Source organism: Orbicella franksi, chromosome 5 (genome assembly GCF_964199315.1).
Source record: "Orbicella franksi chromosome 5, jaOrbFran1.1, whole genome shotgun sequence".
Classification (NCBI taxonomy): Eukaryota; Metazoa; Cnidaria; class Anthozoa; order Scleractinia; family Merulinidae; genus Orbicella; species Orbicella franksi.
Window position 1 is genome coordinate 6,146,994 of NC_138149.1, and position 17,476 is coordinate 6,164,469.

The 17,476-nt window shown below is 41.5% G+C and overlaps 3 protein-coding genes across 3 annotated transcripts; 2 read left to right on the forward strand and 1 right to left on the reverse strand.

Moving 5' to 3' along the window:
• The first annotated feature begins 900 nt into the window (after positions 1 to 900).
• LOC145486906 (uncharacterized) lies at positions 901 to 6,919 on the forward strand. The gene is made up of 2 exons (XM_081465617.1): positions 901 to 5,253; positions 5,884 to 6,919. Exon 1 carries the CDS (start codon positions 2,685 to 2,687, stop codon positions 3,189 to 3,191), a length of 507 nt encoding a protein of 168 aa, XP_081321743.1. The 5' UTR covers positions 901 to 2,684; the 3' UTR covers positions 3,192 to 5,253; positions 5,884 to 6,919.
• A 214-nt stretch (positions 6,920 to 7,133) lies between these two features.
• On the reverse strand, positions 7,134 to 12,795 carry LOC145486471 (uncharacterized). Its single transcript, XM_081465146.1, has 2 exons — positions 12,709 to 12,795; positions 7,134 to 11,627 (listed from the first exon to the last, which is right to left on the reverse strand). The coding sequence occupies exon 2, from the start codon at positions 11,582 to 11,584 to the stop codon at positions 8,705 to 8,707; it is 2,880 nt and encodes a 959-aa protein (XP_081321272.1). The 5' UTR covers positions 11,585 to 11,627; positions 12,709 to 12,795; the 3' UTR covers positions 7,134 to 8,704.
• Positions 12,796 to 13,511: 716 nt separating this feature from the next.
• Positions 13,512 to 17,465, forward strand: LOC145486472 (cytochrome P450 3A2-like). The gene is made up of 3 exons (XM_081465147.1): positions 13,512 to 14,132; positions 15,714 to 16,426; positions 17,177 to 17,465. Exons 1-3 carry the CDS (start codon positions 13,514 to 13,516, stop codon positions 17,447 to 17,449), a joined length of 1,605 nt encoding a protein of 534 aa, XP_081321273.1. The 5' UTR covers positions 13,512 to 13,513; the 3' UTR covers positions 17,450 to 17,465.
• Positions 17,466 to 17,476: the final 11 nt, after the last annotated feature.

The window sequence follows — 17,476 nt, forward strand, 5'->3', positions numbered from 1 at the left end:
CAAGCTGAATGCTGAAAGGATGGAAAACGAGCTTTTGGCTAAGTATGACTATGCCTGGAACAAAAGAAACAACGGAAATCGAGTGCGAAACATACTGCCATGAGTCGACCACATCAAAGCCACCTAAATGGCGTAGTAATCGGGATGAACGATTACGAAATCAGCGAAATCTACCTTGCCTTGATTAGCGTAACTGTAATTGATTTGTTTCTCTGTCTGTGATACTTTGATAGATATTCGCTAAAATGACTGATAACAAGTGCTGAATTTTGGCTTTTGGCGGACTTAACTGTGAACTCTTCTGTCCGTCACTGGAGTTCGTGTTTGCACCTGTGTCTCCAGAAAGAATTGAAAGATAATTTTTTTGATAGCAAGTAGCAGGCGAGAGAAAGGTACTTTTCTTTTCTGATCTTTAATAGTGTTATAAAATACTTGAAGTTTTGAAGTCTTATGTAAGAGAGAAGAGATATTTTACGGGACAACTCTTCAATATCATCATACCCTTCATATTATTGGGTAACACACTTAGCAGTTTCACATCTGGGAAAATTCCCAAACGCTAGACATGGCCTGTTTTACTCATTTTAATTTTACATTATTCAGCACTGCGCCCTCGTTCAAGAGTTAACGTTTGGAAATCAAACTGTCCGTGATTAACTAAGTGATCGCTCCGTTTTTTTGCATACACGCTTTCATACATTGATCAAGTATTGATCACTGTTCATTCTCTGTTTTACGTTTTCTCGGTATCTTTCCCCACCATGATCAGAGATCTTAATTAGCAGTGAAGAAAATTCAAAAGTTAACTGGCGCTTCAAATATTCGTAGCGGTAAATTTAAATTAAACTGGCGCTTTACAATTCAAGGACAACTGCCAAAAAATTTTGTGAGTTTAATATTTACTAAAACGACCCAGCTAAGGATCATTCTTTACCAGAACGATCTGAACGTCTCCGTAGTAATGTTATTTCGTGTTCTTTGACTAACGATAGCGTCCCTGTGAAAAGTGAATAACTTACGCAAAATGATAATGTCATACTCTAGCAATTTTCATTATGACGATACAGTCTTGGCTTTTGGTACGGCCGATTCTGAGAAATCAAATAGAACTTTTCTTAGAAAACCGGAAGCCGACATCCTGTTCCAAGTTGATTTGTCAATCATGCGACATGACTAATCTGGATTTCCCTCGGACAGACTGAGATCCCAGGTTCAGACAAAGGTGAGAGAGCCTGGGATAGAGGTTGGGTACGTCATTCAGACATGACGTCTGTTTACTAGATTACAGGTCATGTACAGGTGAAGAACAACGAAAAACAAGGCATGCCTTTTGTAGTTGCCATAGAGCAGTAATACAGGCCACCTTTTGAAACTCGGAATTGACTTTGTAAGATGTTGGTTTAGCCAGGCTATGTTGGACTACGATAGTAATGAGGTTTCAGCATGGAAAGTACCTAGTCTGGTATAGGGTAGGGGATTTTGGTGCCTAGTCTAGAATAGGATTACAAAATCAAGCTGATCATGGTCTAGGGCAAGGGTTTAAGTGTCCTAGCAGCACATCCCTTCCCAAAGATTTTCAGAGGCCCCACACACCCCTGGCCCAAGGTATAGCAACAGGATCACTGAAACAGACAAGAGTTTGTCTCATGCATGGAGTGCATGATCAAAGCATAACACTACATGTATAGGAGAACTTCATTTCTCACATCACCCCAGGGAGCTTGATTAACGATCGCAAAACACGTTTGGCACTTTATGTGCGCGAAGTTTCCGCTTGTAAAATCGAAAGTACATGAATATTCTACTAAATTTGCCAGTGGCGATGGGGGAGGGGGGGGGGGGTGTTTTGCTTGCCCCGCCGGCTTTCCTTCCTTCTCTGATTTCTTCTTTTTTAACCCAACCCCTCCCCTAGATCCGCCACTGTTCGTCTAGAATAAACATAAGCTGTTGAATACGTGCTAAAGGTCAACCGATGGCGACTGCATGGATTTTTATGGCTTGATCCATGTGAATGAACTTGATGCCTTTCCCTTGTTTCGTGTCACATAAATTTCAATTTTATCTGTATCTCAGTTGACTGTTAAAGTAATCACGCCAATATTTACGCCGGAAAATAGTTTTAACATTTGTTCTGCATCATTTAACGTTGTTCTTGTCTACTGAGAAACCGTCGCCTTTTCTGAGAATCCGTGACATTAAAAGAGTACATGGATGATTTCAATGTCAATTTTCACTGTTTTTTTTTCCCTGTGGTTTTTCTCTTGCCGTCACTGAAAGAAACATGCCTAAAATGGATCCCATTAATGAGCTGGATTTGTGCTTTGGGTGCATTTTCTTGGAACTGGGAATTAATAGCGGGGAGCATGGAAAGGCTATAATTACCCAGAAATTGTTGAACAGTTAAATCTTTCAAAACACGCTTCATGATGGAACCATTTCTAAGAAAACCGGAAGAAGAAACGTGGGCAATTTTGATTGGTTAGTTATGCCTAGCTGTAAGTTTTTTTGGTCATGTGATACAAATGATGATCTGTTATTGGGTAACAAGTTTTACAGTGACATATCAGTTCAAATTCACAGACGCTGGGCACGGTCTACTTTTACACTCAATATCGTTCGAGAGGTAACGTTTGGGAAGCAAACTTCGTGATCAGCTAAGCAAGCGTCAATCCCTGGATCGCTAAATGGCTGCAAATCGACGCCAGAAAAGGGAACGTAGTCATCTTCCAATAGCAGGATGGTCACATTGGGAGCAGGCCATGGTACCCACTTTTCGCGAGGGTGTTGATGAGCCACGGGGACCAGGTCAAGATGGTTTCATGTGCTCAAGCATAAGGACAGCTTTTCCTGATCAGGCCCGACACTGTGGAATTTACGAATGGGCAGCTGTGGGAACATTGCGTGGTCAACCCGATAACAGAGTCGTTGTATATATTGGAAGCACATGCAGGGGCAAGCCAGGAGCATTAAGACGCAGAATCCTAGAATACTGCACAAATGGATCCCATAAAGAAGATCTCATTAATGAGGCCTTGCACAGAGGGTATGAGCTCTGGGTTCGTGTTAGAATTGTTGAAGGAAGCAATCCTAGCAGGAAAAATGCTGAAGCCATGGAAAACGAATTTTTAGCTAGGTATGACTATGCTTGGAACACTAGAAACAACGGACATATACGAGATATACTTCCATGATGTCCACACTCCTATGGAATGGACAGCAGGATCGTGACATTATTGATCTGACCGAGTGAGCTAAATTGACTTTCGCCTCGTATTAGAAGGCATCTTTTAAGCCACGAGTTTTGCTTTATTACATCGAGTAATTTATGAATGGCGAGCAAAGGTTTTCTGTCGGGCGTTCAGTGTATTTTAGACATAACCAAAAAGCTGAATCTTGGCGGGCTCCGGCTGTGTGGATACTGAGGTGGTCCGTTGTTTGATCAGCCATATGTTGTAAATAGGCTGCACTCTGTCAATAGCGAACAGAAGATAGTTGTACCTAAGTGGAGTTAGGCTTATGAGTTTTCTTTCTTTTTCAGTTATGCTTTCGGAACTAAGATGATGTTGGTTACATTTATATTTGATTTCGAGGAAAAAATGATCCGCGACATGTCCAAAGAAAGCAATCACTGAAACAGTCAATTCCCAACTTAATGTCAGGTTTTCACATTTATATTATCGAGTGGAGAATACTCTTTCCAGCAGAAAACATACATAAATTCCAATTTTTAGCAAGCGCTTCACTCGGTAAGCTACAACATTATGTCGAGTGCTTTTTCTCGGAACTTACCTGACGTCATCGTTGTTTTCAAGAGCCTGTCTCATACATACATGATCAAAGCATAAGCGGGGTAAAGAAGCCGTACATTTCTAACGTTTTCTCTTGAAACATGATTAAAGTTGACACTATATGTGCGAGAAGTTTTCCGAGATCGGGCGAAAATCGATAGGTACGGTCATAACTCATGAGTATTCTTATAAATCTGCCTTTGAATATTGATGTCAACACTTGAGTCAATTGATGGTGACTACATAGTGTTTTATTATTGGGATGATCGGAATGCACTTGATGTTTTTACTAATCAGTCCATTATTTTGTGTCGCAAGAATGTCAATTTCATTTGCGTCCCAGTGGACTATTAAAGTAATCACATACCTGTTTACGCCAGGGAAAGCTTTATCACTACATTTGTTCTGCATCATTTAGTATCGTTCCTGTCTTTCCAAGAAAAATGAAAGGGGCGGAATATTTTTAGGACAGCAGAGATTACTGTTTATCTATTTACTAATATTTTAATCAATGAAAGCGGTGCCAGTAGTCTCATTTAGATGCTTAGCTCCTTGGTGGAAAAGGGCTAAACACTAAAATGTTGCCCCCCTGTTAAGATTAGAAAGCTTCGATGAACATGCTAAACAATGCTTTTTCTCGGAAATGGGAAACCCTCACCTTTTCAATTCCAAGAATCCGTAAATAATGCTGACTTAAGAGGCCCTGCGCCTAAGAAACGACCGATGATTTCCGGCTAAAAAAAAAAAACGGCCGATTTTTATCTCCCAAGTAGAGGTTACCGAATACTATTTAAAAATGAATTTCTTTCGTTTCAGTTTCGCTTTAAACCAAAAATATCGAGCCGCAAACTTTTTCCGTCTGATAGCAGCAAAATCAGGCCGAAAATAAGCCCCCGCAAAAGACTGTTCAGAAATTACTATCGCAACGCAAAATAATGAGAAAACTACACAGTGTTGAAGAAAAAGGCCTTTTAATGCAATATCATTCGATAAACATCAAAAAACTGCCGAAGCGATTAAAAAATAAATTTTCAAATGTTGCATACTAAATTAGATGGAGCGTTGGAGCTGATTTTAAAATAATTATTTCTCAAAAGTCCAACGCTGTTGAAAGCAATCACAGTGATGAATTAGACATTGGAGGGATATACATCACGTTTCTGGAAAAATATTTTTCGGCCAAAGTATATTGACCTTGTACAAAGCGTTCAAAGTTACCGTGTTTACCGTTATCCTGCTACTTCGGCGAAACACTTTTCTTTTGCCAATACGGCCGTGGATAGCGTGTTAAACGCCACTTTAAACCTTGCTAGGCATTCAAAGACCATCCTGCGTAGAAGGATGTAGAATTGAAAGAGAAAGGAAGATGAAAAATACGCAGAAAAAGAAAATAACTCGAAATTACCATCTGCTAACGAAAGTTGAATCTGGAAAATGTCGTCGTGTGACAGCGGCCATTTGTCACGTCAAGTCGCAAGAGCGTGGGAAAACGAGTCTGCAATGTCCTCCGGGCGGTCAGCGGCTGGGGTTCCAGTCGTGACCCCATAACTCTGATCACGCTACGGCCAAAACGGTGTGGCGCTTGGGGAAGTTTTTCTTTTTGAGTGACCATCATTTGTGACAAATAACATAACATTGTTCCACTAAACGTTTTCTGGCCGGGAAAAATTGTTTCCCTATTTGTGCATTCGTCTGGATTCCGCCGCTATTTGTACAAATGACGTCAATGGCCGCTGTCACGCGACGACATTTTCCAGATTCAACTTTCGTTAGCAGATGGTAATTTCGAGTTATTTTCTTTTTCTGCGTATTTTTCATCTTCCTTTCTCTTTCAATTCTACATCCTTCTACGCAGGATGGTCTTTGAATGCCTAGCAAGGTTTAAAGTGGCGTTTAACACGCTATCCACGGCCGTATTGGCAAAAGAAAAGTGTTTCGCCGAAGTAGCAGAATAACGGTAAACACGGTAACTTTGAACGCTTTGTACAAGGTCAATATACTTTGGCTTAAAAATGTTTTTCCAGAAACGTGATGTGTATCCCTCCAATGTTTAATTCATCACTGTGATTGCTTTCAACAGCGTTGGACTTTTGAGAAATAATTATTTTAAAATCAGCTCCAACGCTCCATCTAATTTAGTATGCAACATTTGAAAATTTATTTTTTAATCGCTTCGGCAGTTTTTTTATGTTTATCGAATGATATTGCATTAAAAGGCCTTTTTCTTCAACACTGTGTAGTTTTCTCATTATTTTGCGTTGCGATAGTAATTTCTGAACAGTCTTTTGCGGGGGCTTATTTTCGGACTGATTTTGCTGCTATCAGACGGAAAAAGTTTGCGGCTCGATATTTTTGGTTTAAAGCGAAACTGAAACAAAAGAAATTCATTTTTAAATAGTATTCGGTAACCTCTACTTGGGAGATAAAAATCGGCCGATTTTATTTTTTAGCCGGAAATCATCGGTCGTTTCTTAGGCGCAGGGCCTCTTAACTTGTAATAGAGTACATGGACGATTTCATTGTCAGTGTTTACTTCTCCCCTTCCCAATGGATTTTCTCCTGTCGTTACAGAAAGAAAAACTATGCCGAAAAAATATTGCTTTCGGAATTCCATAAAAAGTAGTGCTGCGGTCTTGGATCATAAGCATTTGTGGTGTTTGGGTTTCATTTTCTTGGAACTGATGAACTAACGAACAGCTGGCAGCCTCGCTGTACTAGGGCGAACAATTAAAGGAAAATAAGAGAAAGAAGGTGTTACCTCTATATATTCGTTAAATGACTGATGACAGGAGCTGAATTTTTGCTTTTGGTGGACTCAACCGCTTTGAACTTCTTGATTCGCTCTTTCGTTTCTGTATCCATGTATCCAATAGGAACTGAAAGACTGCTCTGTTTACAGCAAGCAGCGGGCGAAAGAAAGTTATAATTAGACTAGTTTGAGTGTTTTCTTCTTTGATCTGTAATATTTTTGTTAATTAAAATACTAGAAGTTCTCATTGCACTGAGTCTTACGTAAGCGAGAAATTAAGATATTTCTATAGATAAAACGCTAAAAATTCCCAAACGCTGGACATGGTCTATTTTATTCGTTTGATTTAATATCTTTCAAGGGGTAACGTTTGGAAGCCAAACTGGGCTGTTCGCTCCGGTATTTTGCGTACATACGATTTCAAAGCAGGTTAAACAAGTATAGATCACTGTTTCCCTACCATGATGAAAGAAAAAAAAAAAAAAGAAAAAAAAAAAACGGTGAACAACGTCTCACTAATGTTAAAATTTCGTGTTCTTTGACTGATTACGCGTCCCCGCGAAAAGTGAATAACTTACGCACAATGGGGATGTCAATGCTCTAGCAATTTTCATTATGACAGTGCAGCTTTGTATTTTGTTGCGATTCTGAGAAATCAAATGAAACTTTTCTTAGAAAACCGGAAGAACATTCTGTGCCAAGTTGCTCGGTCATTCATGCGACATGACTTAACTGTAACCCAGATCTCCCTCGGACAAACTGAAATTTTTGCGGTGCACCTTTTCCTTTGAGAGAAGAAAGTCTTCTTCAAGGCAAACAAAGATGCGGATAGTCATTGTGGAAGAGGGCCACGCTGAATCCAAATTCCAGTGACAGGAATTTGGAGCCACGCGGTTCAAATCAAGTTGGATATATGCGGCTCGAGCACTGGAACCGCTCTCAGTGAGCCGGACTATTTCTGTGGAGTCAGTGGGAATGGAGGACAAAGGATCGAAAAGGAACTCGACCTAGACAGAAAAATAATCGTTTAAAGCTGTTTCGAGAAATGTTGTTCTACAAAAGCGTAAAATCGGAAGCGATAATTAATGACGAAAGATATTACGGGTGGTCGAAATTCAAGCTGTTTTCCGCCAATGAAGGGGCAAAAATCGCCCTGAAATTAAACACCGTGAACTTCGATCAGCCAGCCGTTAACTACTCTCTACCCAAAGTACCGTTCGGTATTGTTGCGTGCGCTTTTACACTTTCGTAAGACAACCTTTCTCGAAACAGCTGTATATAAGAAGCTCACGCTCACGTCTCTGTCGCAAGTCTCGTTAATTGGAGAGTAGAATCATTCGATGTTGCAAATCCTGAATTCTTAAAAAAGATCTCATAAATAGAGCATTGAAAACTGAGAGGGGCTGAAACGTGGGCTCGTGTTCAACATGTTACCTGCGAGAAGTATGCCTAAAACAAGGAGAATGATTTTTGAGGTATGCACGTGTAAGCGACACAACGGACAGTAGCAATTTATGCTATCTTGCAAGGACTGGTCGAGGTTGAAGGGGAAGGAGTGGGAGAGAAATTTATCAAATAATCAAAAGAATACGTTCATTTTCCGCATTATTTTACGTCGTGAATGGTTTCTACATCCAAGAAATGTCGCTGTCAAAAATGTCCAAAAAATACAAGGACACTCCTCTGGGATCAAACGCAGCTCACCCCATCCTCGCAAGCTAATTGACATTCTTGTTATGTTGCATATATTTAGAATCTGTGTTATAAGAACTGGAAAATAACATAATAATAGATATATATACTAAAGTGTCTGGCTATTCACGCGTTCCATTATTCACGTGTTCCACGATCCCACGTTATGCGTGAGAAACGCAGTTCAAACAGGCTGAAAACCAATAGGTTTAGCTCGCCAACCCTGTTTGAAAACACTACGAAGTGAGTCCTCCTTGGTCCTAGTCATCAAATATGCACAGGCATTGTCCGTGGCTTTTGGACACACTAAGTGTGCCGTGTAAACACGCTGTGAGCGTGCTATCACCTTTGGCAACAAAGTGCTCGTATCATTATGATAACCCAGTGATGTTCACTCTTATTCCGAGGGTACACACGAGCACGAGGCCATGCAGATGAGATCCGATGGTTATGCATTGCTCATGCATCTAGGCATTCAAAGTACTGTGCAAGTTGTGCCACGAGAACGGGAATGCTCCCTACTCTGTTCCTGAAGCTCAGCCAAGCAGTGCCCAATGGCCAACGCACGATCATAATACTCTTTTGCCAGCTCCAGATCACCCAGATCAGCATGAACGTTGGCTAAATTATTGTAAGTAACTGCGACGTGAACATGGTTAGATCCGAGCTTTTTTAAATTAATGGCTAGCGCACGATCGAAACATTCTTTCGCTTGCTCTGGAACACCCGACATAAGGTGAACGATACCCAGGTTGTTGTATGTAGTTGCAACGTCCACGTGCTCAGGTCCAAGCTTTTTCAAACGAATGGCCAAGGCACAATTGTAGCATTCCTTTGCTTCCTCCAGCTTATCCAATTTTCGGTACACTTTCCCCAGGTTACCATATGAAGCTGCCACGTGAACGTGCTCAGATCCGAGCTCACCAAGACGAATAGTCAGCGCATGACAGTAATACACTTTGGCCTGCTTCAAATTTCCCAGTTCAAGATGCACGTTGCCTAAGTTGTTGTAAGTGGCTGCGGCATGAATATGGTCAGGACCGAGCTTTTCTATGATGATGATCAGAGCATGATCATAATAACTTTTTGCTCGCTTCAGCTCACCCAAGTCAAGGTGAACGTTTCCCAGGTTTCCATAAGTGACTGCAACATCAACATGGTTACGTCCTTGCTTTTTCTTTCGAATGGCTAACTCACGTTCATAGTACTCTCTCGCCTGCAGAGGATCACCCAGATCTTGATGGACAGTGCCCATGTAAAAATTAGCATTTGCTTCATCTACACCACTTAATAGTTTACTATGCTTAACGAACTCTAATGCTACTTTAAAGTATTTCATTGCCGTATAGAATTCACAATGGTTTTGAGAAACACGACCAAGATTTTGAAAGATACGTGGAAAGCATTGCAAGTTCAAAGCTGGGTTTTTGACAACTTTAGATATTTCTTCTTTAGACAACAAAATTTCAATTTTTACAATCAGGGCTTTCAAATGAGGAACTATCTGCTTGTTGCTAACAAGAGAATCTAACTCATCCGAATTCCCGTCTAAAATATCGCCTATGAACTGGTCAAATGATCTGATCGCTTCAAGCTGTTGAATCATGGGATAGTCTTGAACTACAGCGTTGATGACGTCATGCACAACCTGATGCACGCGAATGTGGACGCCAGTCTCTTCTTCTTCAAGTAACAGCAGCGAACATCTTTGGATCCTGTTGCCAATCATCTCTTTATCGTCAATTTCTTCATCTACGTTGAGAATGTAATTGATCACGATGTCTAGACCCAGTGGTTTTGGCGCGCAGAGAGAAAGGAAATTGAATGTGTGATGGATAACTTTGTCGGACGTCATTGCTTTTTCAACAGCCAGTGTTGTTGCAGTGGTCATGGATTCTTGGTAGCTTGGATTGGTCTCAGCAAGGATGGTCTCAGTGCTACCTCGTTGGCCCTTGTTCAGCTTCTCCAGGTAGTCATTCCAGCCAAAATTTGAAGTCACTTTGTTCTGCCGAACCTGTCTGACATAGGTTGCGGCGCTTGCTAAGGCAAGAGGCTGGAAGTCCAATGCCTGCGCAACTTCTTTTTCCATCTCGCTGTCAGCAACACCAGAAAGCATTGTCAGTAAGGAAATGGCGTCGTGAGGGTCCATGCCCTCACTTATTGAAATATGATCGATGAAAGAGCTTTTCAAAGGGATTGACGCAGTGTCCTGTGTTGTGATTAGCAACTGGCCTCTCATCCACTGCTCGCTTCCAGGCTGCGGCAAATGAACATGCACAGATGATATGCTGGTAACGTTGTCCACTACTAGTAGCCACGACGTGTAAAGTTCGATTTTTGTGCTAATCAGCGTTTTTAAATTGGTGATCTTTCCGTTTATGTTCCCATCCTTGGCGTTCAGGGCGTTGGTAACTGCATATTCTGGACACTTAAGATGCCGCGCGAAAGAGGCGTACGATTCCAGAAGTGTGTCTAAGCTGTCGCCATTCAAAGTCATCACAAATGTGGTGACACTCGGAACGTTGTTTACTTCCTCAAAAAATCGCTTGGCTACGAAACCGGCTAGCTGAGATTTGCCACTTCCAGGATTCCCTGAGATATACAGGTAACTTAAACCGTTTTCGTTGGCGCATCTAAGTTCTTTGAGTTGTTGCGTAATCGCATCTACTTCACAGTCGCGCCTAGCGACCTCGTGTGAAGGTTTGGTAGGGAGATTGCAAAAGGGGGAGGCATCACTCTGTAACTGATCTTCAAGGACCTGTCGTTGCTCCTCCTTTTCTTGAAGTTCCTTTCCTTTTTCTTGAAGTTCCCTCTTCAGGTCTTCAACGTTGTCCAACACATTTCTTAACTCCTCCGTGGGAAAACTTGTCTGGTTTCTGATATCTTGAATTTGCACTGTGGAGAGACCGAGCCCTTGAAATGCAGTATGAACTTTACCAATGGCATTTTGAAACTCGAGGCCAGACAGATGACCTCGCGGGATGTGAGCAAACTGTTCATTGCGAAACGTTCTGAGATCAGAAACATTTGAGTACACAGCTGTGCTCAGACCATAAATGCAGTCGGAGTTAAGTATGGCGTAGAACAACATAGTGCAATCCCATTCCGCTCTGTTTCCGTTAATCATGGTAGCCAAGAGGAGGGAATTTCTTCTTTGGTTCCGAGGAGACTCCCCGTTATAAAAGTCCAGTCCATTCCGAGGCTCGTCTTTCCATTCTCCCTTAGTTGCCTTGTAGCGATTGTCCCACTCTTGTTTGAAGATTGTTCGCAGACCTTCGGCTAGTATGTCAGTGGTAAGATAACAAATTCTGTAGTAGTTTAGTTGCTCGTCATTGTATTCTGCTGCACAGGCCATGTTTAGTTTTGCATGGTTGCGATCCTTTAATTAGATTTTTAGGCTGGAGAGAAATGATATGTTCATAATTAATAAGACGAGAATTTGCGATCGCGATGCTTAATTAGTTGTAAAACAGAGGGCCGGCAAAGTTTAACCTTTTTCTTCATCCATTTCCGGGTACACTGCAATTCATAGTACTGACCCGTTGAACATAAATTCAATCCCATAGAAGGACGTTTCATTATAATCAGTACCTTATCCACTGCTTTATCTCTGAGTGTGAGTTCTGAAAGAAATTTTGTCCTCCAAAACGTTGTTTTGAAATGGAATACAGCGTGTACTTGGATATTTTTGTGTAACTCGAGATTCTCAGAAACTTGGAATCTTTCGACTTCCGGTTTACGGGCCATTCATGTAACAACTATCACAAAATTTCCTGTGTTAGGTTGCCCTATGTTTGGTTCAATTGATCCTTCTGTGAAGTTCTCTCAACCTCCTATTCCCCGCTATCTTTGGTCACTAAAAGCAACACCAAACATGAAATTTTCAAGGTCGGCGCTGATGACTGCGATCAACGTGACAACAATTTCCGCAGCAGCTCTGTTCGTCAACAGATGGCGGCGATATCGATTGAGTTCACCGTAGCTGTCTGTGAGTAAACAGCTAGTAAAAGGCTATTTAGATCGCGCACAATTCAGTACAACTAAATGCGGTTTAGTGGTCAATTTACTCGGTCTTCAGACCTGTAGATGATTCCAAGTCTTTCCAATTACTGGAATGGATCGGCTCCCACACAAACTGACGAAGGTTATTAAGTCCAAACGAGAATACTCATTTCTATTATTTTAGAATTTAACAAACCTAGCGAGCAGTAGAAATGTCGATAGATTTGGACTGAAATATGTTCTTTAATTTGCGTGCCTTACTTTCAATGTATAGACAGAAAGGAAATAAGGATCTGGGAGAAGATTTGTGTACCATGACTAGTAGCTAATGACAGTGGCATATGAAGAATTCTGTTTCGTAACGTGACTCTTAGCCGCTCTTCTGGGTACACATGACTTCCACGGTTGGCTACGGCATTTTAAAACGTTCTGACTAGGTTGCAGCTAAATAAAATCAGTGTTATAACGTATACTCACCGAAAATGTTATAGGAGTTCCCCTTCGCGTACAGTGAAATTCGGCAACCCTGGAATTCTGCACACACAAAACAGCATCGAACGGAAGTCATAAGAAGTGTTGAGATAATAACCTCGTGACGCGTTACCACGCGTCACGTGTATACACGCCTGACCACGCCTTCCCGCGCAATGGCATAACCCAACTATTTCGATATCTTTAATTTACTCAGGTAAGATTCCCGTGATGATCCATATGGTTAGGGTAGCAAGCGCACATCTGTACAACAGAATATATATATACGACAGCCTCCATTTGGCGTGAAAATATACACTGGGACGTTGTCTGCTCCGAGAAGCGAAAAGTTCTCGAGGGTAGTGTGAGCTTGGAGGAACAGATAACGTCCAAGGACAAATATACGAGCACATTTTTCAGTGAAATGGGAACTATTGTGTTCATTGCTATCCTTCAAATAATCTTTGCAACACACGGGATCTGAAAATTGGGGAACATCACTCGGAAATGCGCCAGTTTAAGCTGGAGAAATTCAGTCACATGACGCGTTTAGACCAATCGCGTTACTAGCGAAAATATTTGATGGATTAAAAGTCTTGATATGCACCGAAAAGTGCAGAAAGTAATATTTCAGAAATTCGAAATTGACTCTGATTAAACATTCCGGTAAGATACTAAAATAAATATATCTGACTTTTAATTCGCAACTAGTAACCAAAATGTCAAATTTTTCTTGATATAGCTGTATAGCTTTATTATTCCTGTCATTCTACATGGCCACTAAGTCTTTGTCATTTGAATCTCGAGTGGAATGTTGTTTTTATTTTTCGAAAACCAAAGCAAACAAATGGTAATTTCCACCGCAACTAAGGTCACGCCACTACAAATTTCATTGTCATATATCTACAACATGTTTGATGCAGTTACAAGCTTTCTAACCTCTTATGGCGGGTGGATAAGCCTGTTATTTTTTATAACTGCGCTTATTTACTGGTTTGGTGTTTCGGAGTTCGCTTTGATAAGCCAAGTTCGCCTTCCAGGCCCGAAACCTTGGCCGTACTTTGGGAATCTGATTGAGGTCGCCCGATATGGCGGCTTGCACAAAGCGTTCATAATCTATGGCAAGAAATACGGCAAAGTTTACAAAATGTACTTGGGAAGAAGTCCGATGATCACTGTGGCGGACCCAGAAATGCTGAAGCACATTCTAGTCAAAGACTTCCACAAGTTTCAAAACAGGCCTGACGTGATGAGAGGAAACGCTCCAATGGACAAAGGTCTGTTTGACGCTAGAGATGAAGCTTGGAGAAGAGTCCGCTCCGTTCTTACGCCAACATTCAGCGCTTTAAAAGTCAAAGAACTTGTTCCGCTTATCGACGATGCGGTTGGCATCTTGCTGGGTAAGCTCGAAACGTTTGCAGCAAAGAATGGTAAGTTCCATGGGTGAATTTGTAAAGCAACATCAATTGAGTCTAGTCAATTCGAGGTCGGACGTACCGTGGAATACCGTTTGTGCCATTTTACGAGAACATCTTACTTTCGAGTCGAGGCTGCAAGAGTGAGTTTTCTTATTTTTTCTACAAATTTGAACGGCTAGAACTTCACGTGTTTTATTTCGACATTTTTTAAGGTTGTTTTCTACGTGTTTACGGTCAATTAAACAAAGAAATGTCTAATACGATAAAAATTGTGCCCTTAAGCACTTCGTCGTATATCGACGTATTTTACCGAGTCATTTCATACTAACTATGGTCATTTCAAATACTTTATTGTGGAGTACTGTTTTTAGAGCTCGAAGGAAAACGACTGTAGAAAATTATCTGGGTATTTCGAGTACGCTTTTAGCATGTTCTTGAAATCTTTGTCAATCTTAGCCTCAAAGTACAGTTCTTACAACAAAGGTTCTGACATTAGAAGAGTGTAGCCGGTTGGAATAATGGTTCATTAGAGCCCGGAGGGGTATTCGCAGTATACATGATGGGCGGGGGGGGGGGGGGGGAGGGGTCCGGTGGAGCTTCATATTGCGAACCAAGAAAAACATGAGCCTGAAATTTTACACCAGCAAAAACACCTGGCATCAAAATTTCCTACCCAAAATAATACAGGACTTCCACTGATCGCAACAATCATTTCGTTCGGAGATGTGTAACTTCCCCCCAGAAATACACGTATACGCACCTAAAAAAAGAAATACGTGACAGATCTCTTGACTCGACCCAAAAAAATACCGTGGGTGTAAAAAAAAAATTAGTCGGACCTCCCGTCATGTAAACTGTAGGTTCCCCCCCCCCCCCCTCCCTTGGCATTAGAGAGACCTTAAGGATGATCTTTACGGCAAGTAACAAACTGCAAATATCACCTTGGATTTGTTTTCCCCTTTAATCTTTAATCACGCAAAAAAATTAAAATAAACCATCCGGCAACTATAGATAGCTATTCAGCACAAACACCTATAATCCACTCTTCTGTACAACAGCTGAAAACAGAGGGCAAAAATTTCACTTTTGCCGTTTCCAGTTTTCCGTACAATTAATGCCAACCGTGGTCACTTATGAGAACTCGGTGGGCCATGCTCGAGCGCGCTCGTTTACTCAACCTTCGACTGCCCCCTATTTTGTATTTTGTAACTGTACGTATTAATGCCACTGAAAAGCTTCAGCAGGGAAGAGTCAATACAGCTATTCTATTCTATTATTTCTGTCATCAAATCGTCTCGTGTTGACTCAGATTAGTACTTCACATCTGGTTCGCGCAAAATTCATGTTTTACCGATTTTCATTTTTTTTTGTTTATGGTTTCCCTGGAAATATCGATTGCCTTAAGAAATACATTATACCCAACGTAAAACTTAAACCCATTTTCAATTAATGGTGTAATTTTCACGTCGATCCGACCGAGTTAAAAGGTGATTGAAAATGTTTGGTATGGTCCAGAAATAATGTATTGAGACACCTCAACCTAGCAGCGAATTTCTTATTTATTTAAGTCATTGTTATTTCCTTGTCTTGCAGAGAGCAGTGTTGATGTTAACCGACTATTTGCTCTGTTTTCCTTCGATGTGATTATGCGCTCAGCATTTGGTGTTGAGGCAGAAATCCAAACAAATCCTGACCCAGATTTGTTGCAAAAGGCTTTGACTCTCTTCGACGTGCCACTTTACAACCGGGCTCTGTCCATGTTTCCTTTTTGGCAGAAGGTCAAAAAACTCTTCGACATAAATCCCATTCAGCATGTTCGTTTCTTTGAGAAACTTAGCCGAAACGTGCTGGAAATCAGGAAAAAGTCTCCCTCTGGAAGAAGAGACCTGTTTCAGCTTATGCTCGAGGCGAAAGAAGATGACGTAAACAGAACCCAGAAATTGACAGATGAAGAAATCATCGCACAAACCATAGTCATTCTGGCGGCTGGCTTCGAAACAACTGGATCTACGTTGGCTTTTATTGCCTACTACCTCACTCTTTATCCAGAGGTACAAGCAAGACTACGGCAAGAAATTGAGGAAGCCACCAGATCACATGACCATGCCTCGACGTTGGACTTAGTCAATGGTCTCGAATACCTTGACCGAGTAATTTCCGAAGTCTTACGAATCATACCGATTGGATTCGTGAACGTTCGTCAGTGTAACGAGTCTTGTGTTATCAAAGGAGTGCATTTCCCGGCGGGTGTTGTTGTAAATATTCCTTCGTACGCTGTTCACCACGATCCAGCGTTCTGGCCTGAGGTAATTAACACTTATTTTTACTGAACAATAGGAAGCGTGTGCTTAGTTCGCTGGCCTCTGGATCGAGCCCTGGCCGGGGACACTCAGTGGGTTGAATTCTTGGGCAAGACACTTAACTTTCGCATTGCCTCTCTGCACCCAGGCGAAGAAATGAGTACCGGCGAATTTAATGCCGGGGTAACCCCGCAATGGACTAGCATCCCATGAATGGGGAGCAGAAATACTCATAGTCGTTTCATGATACATAGAAACCGCAGATAAGCGCCGGACGTGATGGGCCATTTGGTTCGTATGCAGACTTAACTTTAACTGAATAGTCAGGACAAACGCGCTGTTGTTTTGCTTTAAAAACCAATCAACAAGAAGCCAAACCCGCCAACTTGATATCCATAGCCTTTTCAAGTCGATCCATGGCAGGTTTCCCTCCAGAACTTTATTTGGTTTCCCTAAAGTCTTTGTATTTATACTCCCAGATGGAACCGTGAGAATCAAACTCCGTGCTTGTCCATGTGACTGTGAAATAAATGATTCGTTTGAGTCAACTTGGACTCCTCTAACGGGCGTGACACCACGTAACTTTTTTTTACTATAATACTTCCACACATCGAAAAAACGACCCCAAGAACCCCAGCGTGCGCGACAATTTCTGAACTGGCCACTTGACAGTGTCATGAGAGTGCGTTTTTTTAAAGGAGCTATTGACGGCTTTCTAGTTTTTTTAACCCCCTGTTTTTGCTCTCTCCGACACAGCCAGAGAAGTTTGACCCAGACCGCTTTCTTCCGAATGAAATCAAGAAGCGGCCATCTTTCTCTTATATGCCTTTTAGCCACGGGCCTCGCCAGTGTATTGGCATGCGGTTGGCACTTCTGGAGATCAAGATGGCGCTGGTCAAAATCTTACAAAAAGTCAAGTTTGAGAGAGGAGTGGGAACTACTGATACATTAGAGCTGAATGCTGCTCTTCTCTTACGAGCACGTGATCCAATCAGAGTGAAAGTTGTGCCCATATTAGAAAGTTTGTAAAGAAGCTGGAGTAAGAGTTAAGTAGCC